The sequence below is a fragment of the Primulina eburnea genome, chromosome 10 (genome assembly GCF_022965805.1).
Source record: "Primulina eburnea isolate SZY01 chromosome 10, ASM2296580v1, whole genome shotgun sequence".
Classification (NCBI taxonomy): domain Eukaryota; kingdom Viridiplantae; phylum Streptophyta; class Magnoliopsida; order Lamiales; family Gesneriaceae; genus Primulina; species Primulina eburnea.
Window position 1 is genome coordinate 32,364,512 of NC_133110.1, and position 15,785 is coordinate 32,380,296.

At 35.8% G+C, this 15,785-nt stretch overlaps 1 protein-coding gene across 1 annotated transcript; it reads left to right on the forward strand.

Annotated features, from left to right (window-relative positions):
• The first annotated feature begins 12,698 nt into the window (after nt 1-12,698).
• LOC140803897 (uncharacterized) lies at nt 12,699-13,900 on the forward strand. The gene is made up of 2 exons (XM_073159738.1): nt 12,699-12,863; nt 13,424-13,900. The coding sequence occupies exons 1-2, from the start codon at nt 12,723-12,725 to the stop codon at nt 13,667-13,669; spliced, it is 387 nt and encodes a 128-aa protein (XP_073015839.1). The 5' UTR covers nt 12,699-12,722; the 3' UTR covers nt 13,670-13,900.
• The last annotated feature ends 1,885 nt before the right edge of the window (nt 13,901-15,785 follow it).

The following is a 15,785-nucleotide window of genomic DNA, read 5'->3' on the forward strand; positions in this document are numbered from 1 at the left end:
GACGCTACGAAGGACATGATCGGACGCTACGAAGTGGTGAAGATTTCAAATCTCTGGAAACGCGGGAATGTTCGGACGGTACGAACTGGAGTTCGGACCTTCCGAAGCTGTGCATAGACGGTCTGAAAGAACTGTTCGGAAGCAACGAAGTTTGATCGGTTCCTCCGAAGCATATGTTCGGACCCTACGAAGTCAAGAACGGACGATCCGAAGTCATCCCAAAATTACGGAAATTGATTTCAATCACATCGGACGTTCCGAAGCATAAACAGAAGATCCGAACCTTGGCGTCCAAGACTAGTATAAATAGGCCTTTGAGGATGCATTTTCAAACATCCCACTCCACTCTCTTGTCTCTTACAAAGCTTTCTACTATCTCTTGTGTGCGTTGATTAAAAGAGTTGTAATATCAAAAGAGTTGTAGAAAAAGAGTGAAAGTAATACTCTCGAGTGGGTTGTAAAGTTCGTGGCTATCCTTGGAGCGCTCAAGGCCAAGTAGACGCATCGAGGCGTGGTTGTAAAAGCTAGCTTGGAGCTCCTAAAGCCAAGTCGATATAGTGATACCTCGATCCTCATCGAGAAGGGGAGACGTAGACGATTCTTCGTCGAACTTCCATAAACATCTCTATCCCTCTTTACTTTACGCATTTACTTTACTACGCATTTATTTTACGCACTTACTTTACGCATTCATTTTATTTGTGATTGTCCCTCAAGTCTTCCGCTTGCAATTTTTGCAAACTCGTTTTAAAAACGCTAAAGGGCCTAAAAGAACCTATTCACCCCCCCTTTAGGTTCTTCAAGTGGTATCAGAGCAAGGTTTTTCAAAATCTTTTAAAATGGCCAATCTAGCAAGCGAGTATGCCCAAGGACAATCCACAAATCGTCCCCCTCTTTTCAATGGTACAAATTACGGATATTGGAAAAATAGAATATCTCTATACATCCAATCCGTCGATTACGACCTTTGGAAAATAACGGTGAAAGGTCCCTATATCCCCATGAAAACGGTGGATAATAAGGAAATTCCTAAGGGAATGGATGACTTCACCAAGGACGATATGAAACTTATCTCTCAAAATGCTAAAGCTATGAATATTCTTCATTGTTCTCTAGATATGAATGAATACAACCGAATCTCGGCTTGCACCTCCGCCAAAGAGATTTGGGACAAATTGGAGATTTGCCACGAGGGAACCAATCAAGTCAAAGAAACGAAGATAGACCTTCTCCAACTCAAGTACGAGACCTTTGAGATGGAACCCAAGGAGGATATCGACACCATGTTCCGGCGGCTCACCCAAATCATCAATGAGCTTGCCCAACTTGGTGAGAACTACCCAACTAAACAAGTGTGGAGGAGAGCCTTTCGAGCATTACCGGCGGAATGGGATGCAAAGCGCACGGCTATCATTGAATCCAACAAGGGAGATGCGGCATCCTACGACCTTGATCAACTTCATGGGACCCTAAAGACCCATGAACTTGAAGTATCTACCCGGAAGGAGACAAAGAAAGATGACGACAAAGTAAAGGCGAAAGGGATCGCCTTGACCAGTCAACTTGAAGATAGCGACGATGAAGAAATGGCACTCCTCACTAGAAAGTTCAAAAGATTCATGCGGAGTTCCAACTTCAACAAGAAAGACAAAAAGTTTGAGAAGGAAGTGACCTGCTACAACTGTCAACAAAAGGGTCACTATGCAAACGAGTGTCCCTCCAAGAAGAAGGCCGGCAAAGACAAGAAAAAGGCCCTTCTAGCCACGTGGAGCGACAGCGACAACGAAGAGGAGTCTACCCTATGCTTCATGGCGAAGGAAGATCATCTGACCGACTCGGATGACGACGAGGTACCCTCTTACGATGAATTACTCTCCGCTTACACTAGTATGTACAATAAGGCTAAGTCACTTAGAAATGAGAATAAGCAACTTAAAACTGAACTAGAAGCTAGGATGCATGACAACACTAAGCTCAAGACAAACCTAAGAGACTTAGAGAAAGCCTTCAACAAGTTCAATGTGAGTAGCGGTAAACTAGAAAACCTCTTGAGCATGCAAAGGTGTAACTTCGACAAAGGAGGTCTAGGATATGAAAAGAAATCAGTCAACTTCGCTAGTCTTATCGCAAAGGCAAAACCAAGAACACCACCAACATGTACTTACTGTTGTAAGATAGGCCACATAAGACCTAAATGCAAGAAACTTAGACACCAACACAACAAGAATAGTTATTGGAAATGGATCCCCAAATCCCCAACTACTACTAACCCCAAAGGACCCAAAGAAACGGGTACCAACTATCAAACTGTATCTCAACCTTGTAGGGACAAAGGGGAGACAAGTCATCGAGCACTTGGTATCTTGACAGTGGATGCTCTCGACACATGACGGGAGAAAAGAAGCTGCTACAATCCATTCGACCAAAAGAAAAAGGATCGGTGACCTTCGGAGACAACAGCAAAGGGATCATAGAAGGCATCGGCTCAATAGGTATATCTAACTCTACTATTATTGATGATGTACTTCTTGTGAAAGGGCTTAAACATAACCTCCTAAGCATTAGTCAATTGTGCGATAGGGGTTATGAAGTCAAATTCACACCACACGATTGCACTGTATCACTCACAACTGACAAAACCATTAGTTTCAAAGGTTATAGAAGTGAAAATGTTTACAAGGTCGATTTAAAGATTTCATCTTTTTCAAAAATAAAAAGCCTTGTAACATTAAATGTTGATGACAACATTCTTTGGCATAGACGACTTGGTCATGTTGGGATGAGCACCATAGAAAAACTTTTAAAACTTGACCTAGTTTCCGGAATGCCAAAGCTGAATTTAAAATTAGATTCTTTTTGTGATGCTTGTCAACTTGGTAAACACACAAAGGAATCTTTTAAAAATAAAAATTTTGTATCCACTTCTATGCCCCTTGAATTACTTCACCTAGATTTATGTGGTCCCTCGAGGACAACTAGTCTAGGAGGAAAATCTTATGCTTTTGTCATTGTAGATGATTTTTCACGTTTTACTTGGACATTGTTTTTAGCCCACAAAAATGATGCCTTTGATCATTTCAAAATTTTTGTCAAAAAGGTTGAAAATGAGAAAAATCTTTTGATCAAACAAATCCGTAGTGACCACGGAACGGAATTTCAAAATGAAAATTTTTCAATTTTTTGTCAAAGCAAAGGCATTGGTCACAACTTTTCTTGTCCTAGAACTCCTCAACAAAACGGTGTCGTTGAGAGGAAGAATAGGACCCTAGTAGAGATTGCAAAGACCATGCTATGTGAGCATTCTCTACCAAAATATTTTTGGGCTGAAGCAATGAGTTCTGCTTGTTACATCATCAATCGCGTATCAATAAGGCCAATTCTCAAGAAAACTCCATACGAACTATGGAGAGGGAGAAAGCCTAACATTTCTTACTTCCGCGCTTTTGGATCAAAATGCTTCATCCACAACAATGGTAAGGACAACCTGGGTAAGTTCGATGCTAAATCGGACAAAGGTATCTTTCTTGGTTACTCTACTTCTAGCAAAGCATATAGAGTCTTTAATAAACGTACTTTACTAGTTGAAGAATCTATTCATGTCATATTTGATGAAACTAACCCTTGCTTGCCTAGAACTGTTGTTTCTGATGATGATGATATAGATATCCTTGGCGAAAAGTTGGAGTCCACAAGCCTAGATGATGTTCCTAAAGATCAAGAGGACGCACCTCTTCCGAAGGAGTGGACTACACACAAGGATCATCCCATGGACCTCATCATTGGTAGCCCATCGAAGGGAGTATCTACTCGCTCTTCTAATATGTGCAATTATCTTGCTTTTCTTTCTCACATAGAGCCTAAGAACATAGAAGAAGCTTTACTTGATGATTCTTGGATTATTGCTATGCAAGATGAACTAAATGAATTTAGAAGGAATAAAGTTTGGAATCTTGTACCTAGACCCACTGATAGACCTGTCATAGGAACTAAATGGGTATTTAGGAACAAGTTAGATGAGCATGGTACAATCACTAGAAATAAAGCTAGGCTAGTAGCTAAAGGATATAGTCAAGAAGAGGGAATTGATTATGATGAGACTTATGCCCCTGTTGCTAGACTAGAATCCATTCGCATGCTACTTGCTTTTGCTTGCTCTAGAGACTTTAAATTGTTTCAAATGGATGTTAAAAGTGCTTTTCTTAATGGTGATTTGAAAGAAGAAGTGTATGTTGAGCAACCTATTGGTTTTGAAGATGTGCACTTATCTGATTATGTGTATAAACTTGATAAGGCTTTGTATGGTTTGAAACAAGCTCCTAGAGCTTGGTATGAGAAATTATCTACCTTTTTGCTGTCTAATGGTTTTTGTAGGGGTAAAGTTGATATTACCTTATTTACCTTGACTAAAAATAATGATTTGCTGATAGTACAAATATATGTAGATGATATTATTTTTGGTGCTACTAATGAACACTTGTGTAGAGATTTTTCTAAGCTTATGCAGGATCACTTTGAGATGAGCATGATGGGCGAACTCAACTACTTCCTTGGTCTCCAAATCAAGCAATGCAAGGATGGTTTCTTTGTCAACCAAGGAAAGTACATCAAGGAGATGCTAAAAAAGTTTGGGATGGAGTCTTCCAAAGCCTCATCCACACCTATGAGCACGACAGTCAGACTCGACAAAGATGAGGGAGGTAAACCTGTTGACCAAAAGTTATTTCGTAGCATGATTGGCTCCCTACTCTATGCGACTGCTAGTAGACCTGACATTATGTTTAGTGTTTGCTTGTGTGCACGATTTCAATCATGTCCAAAGGAATCACACTTATTCGCCTTAAAACGCATTTTCAAATATCTTTCAAATACTCCAAATCTCGGATTATGGTATTCTAAGAACTCATTTTTCGATTTAAAAGCTTACTGTGATGCCGACTTTGGAGGATATAAGGTGGATAGAAAGAGCACTAGTGGAACTTGTTTCTTTTTGGGAAATTGCTTGGTGTCATGGTTTTCTAAACAGCAAAACTGTGTTGCACTTTCAACGACCGAGGCCGAGTATATGGCTGCCGGTAGTTGTTGTGCACAAATTCTTTGGATGAAGTATCAATTACTCGACTATGGTGTTACTTTTTCAAAAATTCCAATCTTTTGTGATAATACAAGCACCATATGTCTAACAAAGAATCCAGTTCAACATTCTCGTACTAAACATATTGACATTCGACATCATTTCATTCGTGATCACATTGAGCAAAATGATGTTGAACTTCACTATGTTGACACCAAGAATCAAATTGCTGATATTTTTACAAAACCACTAGATGAATCTACTTTTATTCGTTTGCGTGGTGAACTTGGCATGATTGAGTTGTAAACACTAGTCGAATACTCTCGTACATATTTGTTAAATTGAGGGGGAGTATTATTAATGTGAGCATTATAATGTCGGATAATACAAATTAATTGTATTTATCCATAATTATGGCTCAACATTCATTTATGTGCTAAATATTTTAAAATTTAGGTGTTCCTCATCTTGGCTACTTCGGAATCCACCGAACGTGTTCGGATCGTCCGAACCGAGCCATAGAGAGTCGCGGGATGCGGATTCTTAGATTATGTTTTTGTTATTTTTGTTTATTTTATCTTTATGCATCATTGTATAAAAGACTTGCATTTATTAGTGGATATTTTACCTGGTTATTTGTCTCTCTTTATGCTTATGTCTTTTTGCTTATCACAAAAAGGGGGAGAATTTATTTGGTTAAAATTGCTGTTAATTGGTTATTAAATAAATTCGCCTTAATTCAACCTCTTAGACTTGTTATTTGATTAAGGGGGAGTTATTTAATAACCATTTCGATTATGTTGATTATTGTTATCTCAATTTTTAACCAAGTTTTGTGATCATCAAAAAGGGGGAGATTGTTACGCCTTAAACGCATACAAATCTCGAGGATGAGATTAATGTTTTAATGCTGTAACATATCCCAAAGTTTTTGTTTTGATGATACCAAAACTTGGATTAAAAATGTACTAATGTTTTATATTGAGGCATGCAGGAAATTAAGAACAGGTTACGTTCGGAAGATCCGACATTCGGTTCGGACGGTCCGAAATTGTGCAATTCAGAAGCAAAATAGAAGCTGTTCGGAAGCTGCGAGGAGAGCGTTCGGACGTTCCGAAGACCTGATCGGACGTTCCGAACACAAGCAATCAAATCACTTCAATACGGAGACAAATTGATATGACTGATTGATCGAGTAAGATTTCGGACGCTACGAAGGACATGATCGGACGCTACGAAGTGGTGAAGATTTCAAATCTCTGGAAACGCGGGAATGTTCGGACGGTACGAACTGGAGTTCGGACCTTCCGAAGCTGTGCATAGACGGTCTGAAAGAACTGTTCGGAAGCAACGAAGTTTGATCGGTTCCTCCGAAGCATATGTTCGGACCCTACGAAGTCAAGAACGGACGATCCGAAGTCATCCCAAAATTACGGAAATTGATTTCAATCACATCGGACGTTCCGAAGCATAAACAGAAGATCCGAACCTTGGCGTCCAAGACTAGTATAAATAGGCCTTTGAGGATGCATTTTCAAACATCCCACTCCACTCTCTTGTCTCTTACAAAGCTTTCTACTATCTCTTGTGTGCGTTGATTAAAAGAGTTGTAATATCAAAAGAGTTGTAGAAAAAGAGTGAAAGTAATACTCTCGAGTGGGTTGTAAAGTTCGTGGCTATCCTTGGAGCCCTCAAGGCCAAGTAGACGCATCGAGGCGTGGTTGTAAAAGCTAGCTTGGAGCTCCTAAAGCCAAGTCGATATAGTGATACCTCGATCCTCATCGAGAAGGGGAGACGTAGACGATTCTTCGTCGAACTTCCATAAACATCTCTATCCCTCTTTACTTTACGCATTTACTTTACTACGCATTTATTTTACGCACTTACTTTACGCATTCATTTTATTTGTGATTGTCCCTCAAGTCTTCCGCTTGCAATTTTTGCAAACTCGTTTTAAAAACGCTAAAGGGCCTAAAAGAACCTATTCACCCCCCCTTTAGGTTCTTCACCATCAATAAAAACAATGACAAAGTTATCCAAAAACGGCTTAAAGACACGATTCATTAAGTCCATGAAAACTGAATGAGCATTGGTTAGCCCAAAGGACATCACCAAAAATTCATAATGATCATACCTCGTTCTAAAGGAAGTCTTCGGTATATCCTCCTTTTTCATTTTCAATTGATGGTACCCTGACCGGAGATCTATTTTCCAGAACACTGTTGCTCCTTGCAATTGATCAAAAAGATCATCAATCTGCGGCAAATGATATTTGTTTTTAACAGTTACCTTGTTCAGTTCTCGATAGTCAATACATAATCTCAAAGATTCACCTTTCTTTTTCACAAATAAAACTGGAGCTTCCCTTGGTGAGGAACTAGGACAGATAAAACCTTTATCAAATAGCTCTTGCAATTGATTCTTCAATTCTTTCGTCTCGGTCGGAGCCATTATGTATGGAGCCTTAGAAATTGGGGCTGTACCTAGAATCAATTCAATAACAGACTCTACCTCTCGATCAGGTGGTAATTCAGGAACCTCCTCAGCAAACACATCAGGATAATCCTGCACTACATCAATATCCTACAATTGCATATTACTTTCTTTTCTCACATCCAATACCCAAGCTAGAAAACCAATACACCCTTGTGCAACAATTTAGTAGCTTGCAAAGAAATAATGGGAAAACTCAGCGAAGAACCTAAACCAACAAACACTTCACTCTCATGATCATCGACTAAAAACTTCACTGTCTTGCCCACACAGTAATTTATTGCACTGTAAGCATACAACCAATCCATACTCAGTATGACATCAAAGGCAATCATCAGAATAAAAATAAAATCAGTAAACAACAATCTCATACCCATCTGTACAGGACATGCCTTAAATATACGAAGAATTCATCTGCTAAGGTTTTTAAAGACAACATCGGCCGAAGGAAAGTGCCTTACAATACTTAATTCAACAATAAGAAAGAAAATTTTGATGCCCACGGTCCAACCACTCCAAACGATACAAAATTACATACCGAACTAATTATTTATGCAGAGAAGTAGTCCGGTTCAAAGATTTTCATTTACAGTGCAATCAGATAGACTGGTTTGGACCACTGAATCATTTCAAGCTATTCAAACAAAACATTTGAAGTTCAAGCCATTTTCGAAAGAATGTCAAGCCGCAGTATATCTGAACTATAGCCGCAAGAAATCATTTGTAACTGACCGGATCAAAGTTCTTTTTGAAGTACGTGTGTTCAAGCTGTTGAAACTCTATCCTCATTGCGATCGAACAGACTTGAGTAATTTCAAAAAAGATACTGAAAGTCAAGCTGTTGAACAACTACCATATTTAGAATTATTACACAGTACCCTACCAACTTCCAAATTACAGAAATCTACCTATTTCATCCATGGTTTGTCATCTTTTTTAAATGTCAGCTTTTGAAAAGAAAAGAGCATAAAGTCGCAAAAACACAAGGAACATTAAATGAGAATTTAATTATAATTACGGCGATTGAAAACAGCGTGTCCATTCTGTAGGGCAACAGTGAAAATGATAGTTGAAAAGAAAATCCGACTTTTTGATTTTTCAATTATATATATAAAGATTTCAAATAGAAGAAGACCATGAAAAATCATTAAATTGTTTGATTAATTTCTTATAACCTGCATATTTCCAAGAACTTCAGGCACACTCAAGCTTGCAATTTCAAGCTGCTCACTTACCACATGCCTATCATAATATATCAGAGCTTCAAAGATCATTATGTGCTATATTACCAACTCAAACTGTCAAGCTGGCCATTGGTTTTTTTTTTTCTTGGTGAACCAAGGGTTCTTAAACATCTCGATATTGTAAAGTGATTATTAAGAGTTTCAGTTTAGGTAGTGATAAGTCCTAGCTGGACGGGTTGTTACAAGACGTTGTAAACAAAAAGTATTTTAGTGGAAATCTTCCTAAGTGGAAGAAAGAGTGACGTATGCGTGTTATCTCTGAACATCCATAGAAATATATGTCTTATTTCATTACGAACTTTACATTCTTGAATATAGTTTTCAAGCAGTTCTCGATATACCAAAATTATAGATATGTATAATTAGCATATCGATTATACAAAATTTTGCGATATACCGAGATTTCGGTACGGTATCAATATATACTGTTTTATACCGGAAAAATACATTAAATTATATATTTTAAAATTTATATGTATTATTTCGCTATTTTGGTATATACCGAATATTTTCAAATTTTATACCGTTACTATACCAAAAATTTAGATAAATTCGATATTTTCCAGTGTCATACCTTCAATATAAAAAAACTCGATATTTTTTTCTATCTTTCCCAATGTTATATATATAGAAATAATAATAGAGGTGCTTACATAGGAACTCTACAAACCGATAGATATAGTGCTGCATGTTGGATCTCGGTTTTCTCGTGCCCAAAATGCAGCGGAAGTTTTAAAATTTTTAGATCTTGACATTCAAGATATATTTGAACACTCGTATGGTTTTAATAATTAAAACATACAGAGGATGCTTAATAAATATCTTTAGTGAATTAATTCACTTGGCTCCAACTACTCCGGTATTAGCGGACGTAGCTCTTGTTGTAAATCCTTACGTACGTTCTTCAAATCTCTTTTTTAATCATCGAATCAGGTTCACGACCGGATTATTAGTTCCTCTTCTAACTTGCATTAGAAAATATAGAAGATCTTTTCGTAGAGATAGAACACACGGAAGAAATCGACCCAATACATTTTTTATTAAAGTGGCCGAAAACTTCAAATTTTTGAGAGCTAAAATTTCTTTCAAAATCCTTGAAACTCACGAAGGAATATATGCAATAAGAATAAAGAAATCTTAATCTTTCTTTAATCATCATTTACTTAATTAATCTAATTAATTAAGTAAACTAAATATATGGAGGAATTATGGTTGTGATTTTCGAAAATCACACACATGTGGAGGATAGGGTTTTTTTTTGAAATTGTGAATGAATTGTTTCTAACCCTAAACCTAATACACACATATATAATTTTAAGGCCCATTAATTAAATTAAATATTTAATGTGCTTAATCCATTAATTATTCTAGTCCAACTAATTTAATTAATTAATTAATCTTTTAAAATACAGTTAAGAACTTTAATAATATGTATGTTGGTCTTGTACTCCCACAAGCCCATTATACATATACACATACATTTAATTTAAATCTCTTATAAATTCAATATTTGAATTTAATATTTAAATTATAAATTCAACTCCTTGAATATATCACCTCCAAAATTTAATATTTAATAAACTCAACTTTTGAGTTTAATAAATTAAAACCTCAAATTTTATAAATTCAACTTCTTGAATTTACTATCTCATAAATTCAACTCCTTGAATTTACTATATCATAATTTAAATTCAACTCCTTGAATTTATTATCTCAACGGGAACAAATGATCCAGTGCTTGTGTGATCTTCAATGGTTGAAGGATACAGCTAGCCGTGGGTTCACAACTCTTTGTGATTTAGGACATAATCATTTATTCGATCTTACCCTAATTTGCCCCATTCTATGTATCAACAATTAATCATGAGAATGTCAGAAATCATATTTCTGATTAAACCCATCGAATCATGGTAAGAACGTCTAGTAGCATCGCCCCATGATTCCCTAGGTATCACTGATAGTGCGTGCAAAAACCATTCGGTTATGACTAACGTACATTACGGTCCCTTCATCTCATATATTCCGATCGAATCTGCAACCATTAATTCATCGAGGGTTGTATATTAATTCGATAACTATGTAGCACATATAAATAGTGGCATCGCATGTACTATTGGAGAACTCCTTCTCTAACGTACATCTCATACTCTAGCCAGAGATTCCACGCACTATGATTTCATCAGATCACATAGGATATCCACACCCATAGGCGAGCGGCGAATTCCAGACTGCAATGCACTGGCTTCTACATGTGTCGCAACTGTACCCAATCTCGCCATCTGATAACTCTCCTGGAGCCGTTAAACGAGTCAAAGCACATCCCTAGTATATATAGCCTCAGTGTTGTCCCGGGTCGTAAGGACTAATGTTGTACAATCATAACCACATACTTATCCTCTTGATGAATGATAACCACTTGGAAAGTCCGAGAGAGGGTTGTTCGGTATAATCATCATATGACTACCGATCTGCATGTTTGGACATTTCTATGCACTTACCAAGAAACACGGTACACAACATCACAGATGCTAGTCTCGAGCTCAAGCGACCTTTATCTATGTTTTAGGCGGCTGATCGACTAAGAACGAATTTAGATCATTCAGTGTTTATAAATGAGTTTCAATATCGAATTACGATTCATTTGTATTAAAGTATAATCAAGGTCTTTATCTATGTTTTATAACATGGGTATACAGATAAAGAAATAAAAAATCATGAAATAATGAATTATATTAAAATAAAGATTGTTTATTACAACCGAGTCAATAAAATCCATAGCCAACAGTTAGCTTACAGGACATCTACTCTGACACTGCAAAGAATGTAAACTCTACAAACCGATAGATATAGTGCTGCAAAGAATTTAAGCCGTACATGAAATTAATGTAATAAAATTAAGATTGAAATTGGTATTGCATCACATCAAAATCTACAGAGTCGATTTTCAAATGATACATTTGCACGTGTAAAATATATTACATATCAGAAGGCCACCAAGAATATGTGGTAATGATGTTGTTTGTCCACAATGAAATCCATGACCAAAGATATGCACACCCAATTTGGCTTGTCTTTTTCCAATACATATATTTTTTCTTTTTAAATATAGGGATTTTGTTTGGATTGTTGGATACTAATCCAAATAAAAAAAAAAGATGAAATCCTAGTCAGAACTCAGAAGAGGATCAACTACTTGATCGATCTCCAAACTAGTAGTATTTGCTCAAATATAGATACTATATTTAAAACAAAACCCACCCTTAGTGATTATGTTTTTGGTTTTTCCTTAATTAATGCTATTTTTTATGTTAATTTTTTTTAAAAAAAGATCATCCATTCATTTGAAATTCTTTCTAATATACATTTTTTGTAATAAAATATTATAAAATTATGTTTAATAGTTTTACGTACTGTACAATATGTACATGAATTGTGTAGCTCAAGCCCTTTTTTCAGATGATGAAATTGACTAAATCCAAAAAACTAAAAATCTGTGTATAAAAACCAAACTCTAAAAACTTAACAAATTAAAACCCAAATTGAACAAATTATTAGATCAAAATATAATTTTTCTGCGGTATATATACTCATAAGAAGCACTTTTTATTCACGGGCAAATAGAATTTGAACATTAGGCCCCTATATATCTAGGAAAGAATATAGCATGTAGGAGACTGAGTGATATCAAGTCATGGTGGAATTTTAGGAACATATTTCCAAATACCACTCGTGTAGTGTTTTGTTGGAACACTAAAGGGCTCTCCACTAAGCATGAAAATTGTCAAAAAAATGTGATTAATTAATACCAAAACAGTAGCAAAAGCTTATAAATTTCGTCTATAAAAGTAGATACACGAGAAGCATATATTGTTGAAATATATATAGCAAGTACTTGGAGACAAAAATAAACAAAAATGGAGGATTCCCAATACGAATCATGTCCTAATATGGTTAAAGATGTCTCTCTAAAAGAACTAAGAGATAGGCTTGAAGAGTTTGCTAGAGTTAGAGGCTGGGAACAGTATCACAGCCCTAGAAACTTGCTTCTTGCTCTGGTAAGTCATGATTTCATTTCCAAATTAAAATTAGAGAGACGCTGAATTTTGCAAAGATGTTATATGTTGGATTCTCATTTGATTTTGTTTTATTAACACTGTAATGAACTTTTGAGCACAACTAGTCCACCCGAAATTAACATGAGAGTTGATGGAAAAAGCTTGATTTCTCACTAGATTTTAGGGTTTGAATTGGATCAATGAACATTATTTAATTTCATCCCATGTAAAATTTTTGTAAGATTCCATAACACTACAAGAAATCTTATGGATTTTAGCTACATATTTTTTATGCAATAAAGTGTACTGATTTCTTCTTTTGTTCATCACGTGAAAGCTAAATTCCTGTCTTGTCTTGTCTTGTCTTGTCACCCTAAATTTAAGCCAAAATTATACTACTTCCCCAAACCAAAAACTTTGACCATTAGATATCACAAGATTCAAGTTCATGCTAAATCCAAAAGGGTTTTCAAATATATATCCCACAACTATTAAAACAAGGCCTAGCCTACTAATCTTATCTTGTCTGCAATTCATTAACTATCACATGTTTGGCACAGGTAGGAGAAGTGGGAGAGTTATCTGAGATATTCCAATGGAAAGGGGAAGTCGAAAAGGGGCTCCCAAACTGGTCTTTGGAGGACAAGAGACATCTTGAGGATGAGTTGTCCGATGTTTTGCTGTACCTGGTACAGCTTGCTAATGCCTGTGAGCTTGATCTTGGCCAGGCTGCTCTTACGAAAATGATGAAAAATGCGCAGAAATATCCCATCAATAATCAATCTCCATTCTCCCATGATTATTAGTCCATGTCTTGTTAGTTTGGTGTCTGAATTCTGAGGTGTTTTGTGTTTCAAGTTTGCATGAATTAGTTCTGATGTGTCATTGTGTGATATTGAGGGACAAATCTTGTAGCCTATATATTTTATGGAAGGTTTTAGCATTTTACGTTGCAAGTCATATGATGTTATGCGCTTTCGTGAATGTGATAATTGTACTCCGGAATGTAACATTAAAAGATGGGCAAATTGCTTTTTACCATCATTGTGAAAAAAAAATGTTTTTAGGGCATCTGTATTGGTGGGTGTTATAACACCTACCACTTCATCAAAAATAGTAGGGTCCACATGCCACATACACATTACATTAACACATCTATTCTCACACATTCATTTTAACATTCACACTCATTATTTGTAGGTTCCGCTGTCCACTCATTCATCTTACTATTAATTTAAATTAAATATATTCACTTTCAAATTTTTTAAGAAATTTGAATTATTATTTTATATTAATAATAATATATTTTTAATTTAACAGTATTTTTTAATTTCCGAATTTTTTTTTTAAAACATACAAATTTGAAATTTAAACCAATGCATTAAATAAGAAAAATTCATCACGTGTGTGAGGTCCGCGTGCCGCGACGGATTTAACAAATCCGTCGCAAATAGCGACAGTTTTTGAAAAACCGTCGCTAATTAGTGAATTTTTTTTTTTAAAAAAACTGACACAGTGGCGTTCGAACGCCCCACACTCTCTCTCATGTGAGTGGGCGTCATTGGAGAGAGGGTGTTAAAGGGGTGTTATAACACCCCTTTTAACACCAATGTAGATGATCTTATATATGAAAGTCTTGAGTGTCAGTGTAACGTCCCGAAAATTTTAAAGTTCACGTAATCACATGCATGCAAGATGATCAAATTTCTTATGTATTTTAATTAAATTGATTTAATTGCATCTAGTAAATATGGTAGGCATGTTTACATGTTTAAAATATGGTTTTCAACTAGAATGCATAAAACTATGTTTTAAAGATTATTCGAGATGCGATCGAGGAACGGAGAGTTTTAAAGATTATTCGAGATGTGATCGAGGAACGGAGACCGGTGGTCATATTAGGGAAAATATTTTATTAAATAATTATTTTTAATTGTTTAATATGTGGTGTATTTTAAATGGAATTTTAGAACATGAGGTGATTTTATACACCGAGTTGTATTTTTAAACAGTATTCGATTATCGACGAAAATATGAACTTTTCGATAACTCGGCTATTATTTTCATAAACTTTCCTAAACAAAATATTTTAAATATTTACTAAAAGGCATAATGGGCCTAATATACCTTGATAAACGGGCCTAGGCTTACACTTGAGTTTTAAATAGAATAAAAAGCCAACAAACCCTCACAAATACACACACAACTCACGCACACCTCACACAAACACACACTAAGACTCTTCATCAGCCAACACACACACACATCACATGATTTTGGAGAGAAATTCACGTGGGGGAGTTGAAGGATTTTATTTTTTTTATTTTGTAAGGAAGAAGGTAGTTATACCCAGGAGAAATCCTTAAGTCGGGTTCCATAAGGCCTGTAAAGCCAAAAGGTAAGGCAGGGTAAAGCCTTGACAGTATCTACCATATTCTTGAATTGATAAATTAATACGATCTTTTACGAAGAATAAATCTTCAAATAATACTAAGAACAAAGAATTAATTATTTCTGAAAATTTCGAGAAAAATATTCAAAACTGGAAAATACCAGCATCTTCTAATATGAAGATCTATAGATCTAATGGATTTAATTTTAAATCCGACTATATTATTAAAACAATTGAAGAAGCGATTCCTTTAAAAGGAGGATACGACTCATTTAGTTTATTATCTCAAAAACTCGTTAATATCCACAAGCAAAATTACAAATTTATGCATTTGGGAATGATACAAGTAGGTTTAAAACCTCTTACCAGATTAGGCCTAAATACTTCAGCTTTAATTTTGGTAAGAGACCAAAGGCATAATAAATTCGAGGATTCCTTATTAGGAATAGTAGAGTCCTCATTATGTGAAGGACCAATACATTTTAGTTGTTTTCCTAATTTTCCAATTTCTCTTTCTGATCCAAATATCA

Excerpts from the sequence above, each read along its gene's own strand:
- LOC140803897 (XM_073159738.1), top strand. The coding sequence starts at position 12,723 with ATGGAGGATTCCCAATACGAATCATGTCCTAATATGGTTAAAGATGTC. Across the intron at positions 12,864-13,423 it reads GAAACTTGCTTCTTGCTCTG|GTAGGAGAAGTGGGAGAGTT; the intron begins GTAAGTCATGAT and ends TGTTTGGCACAG.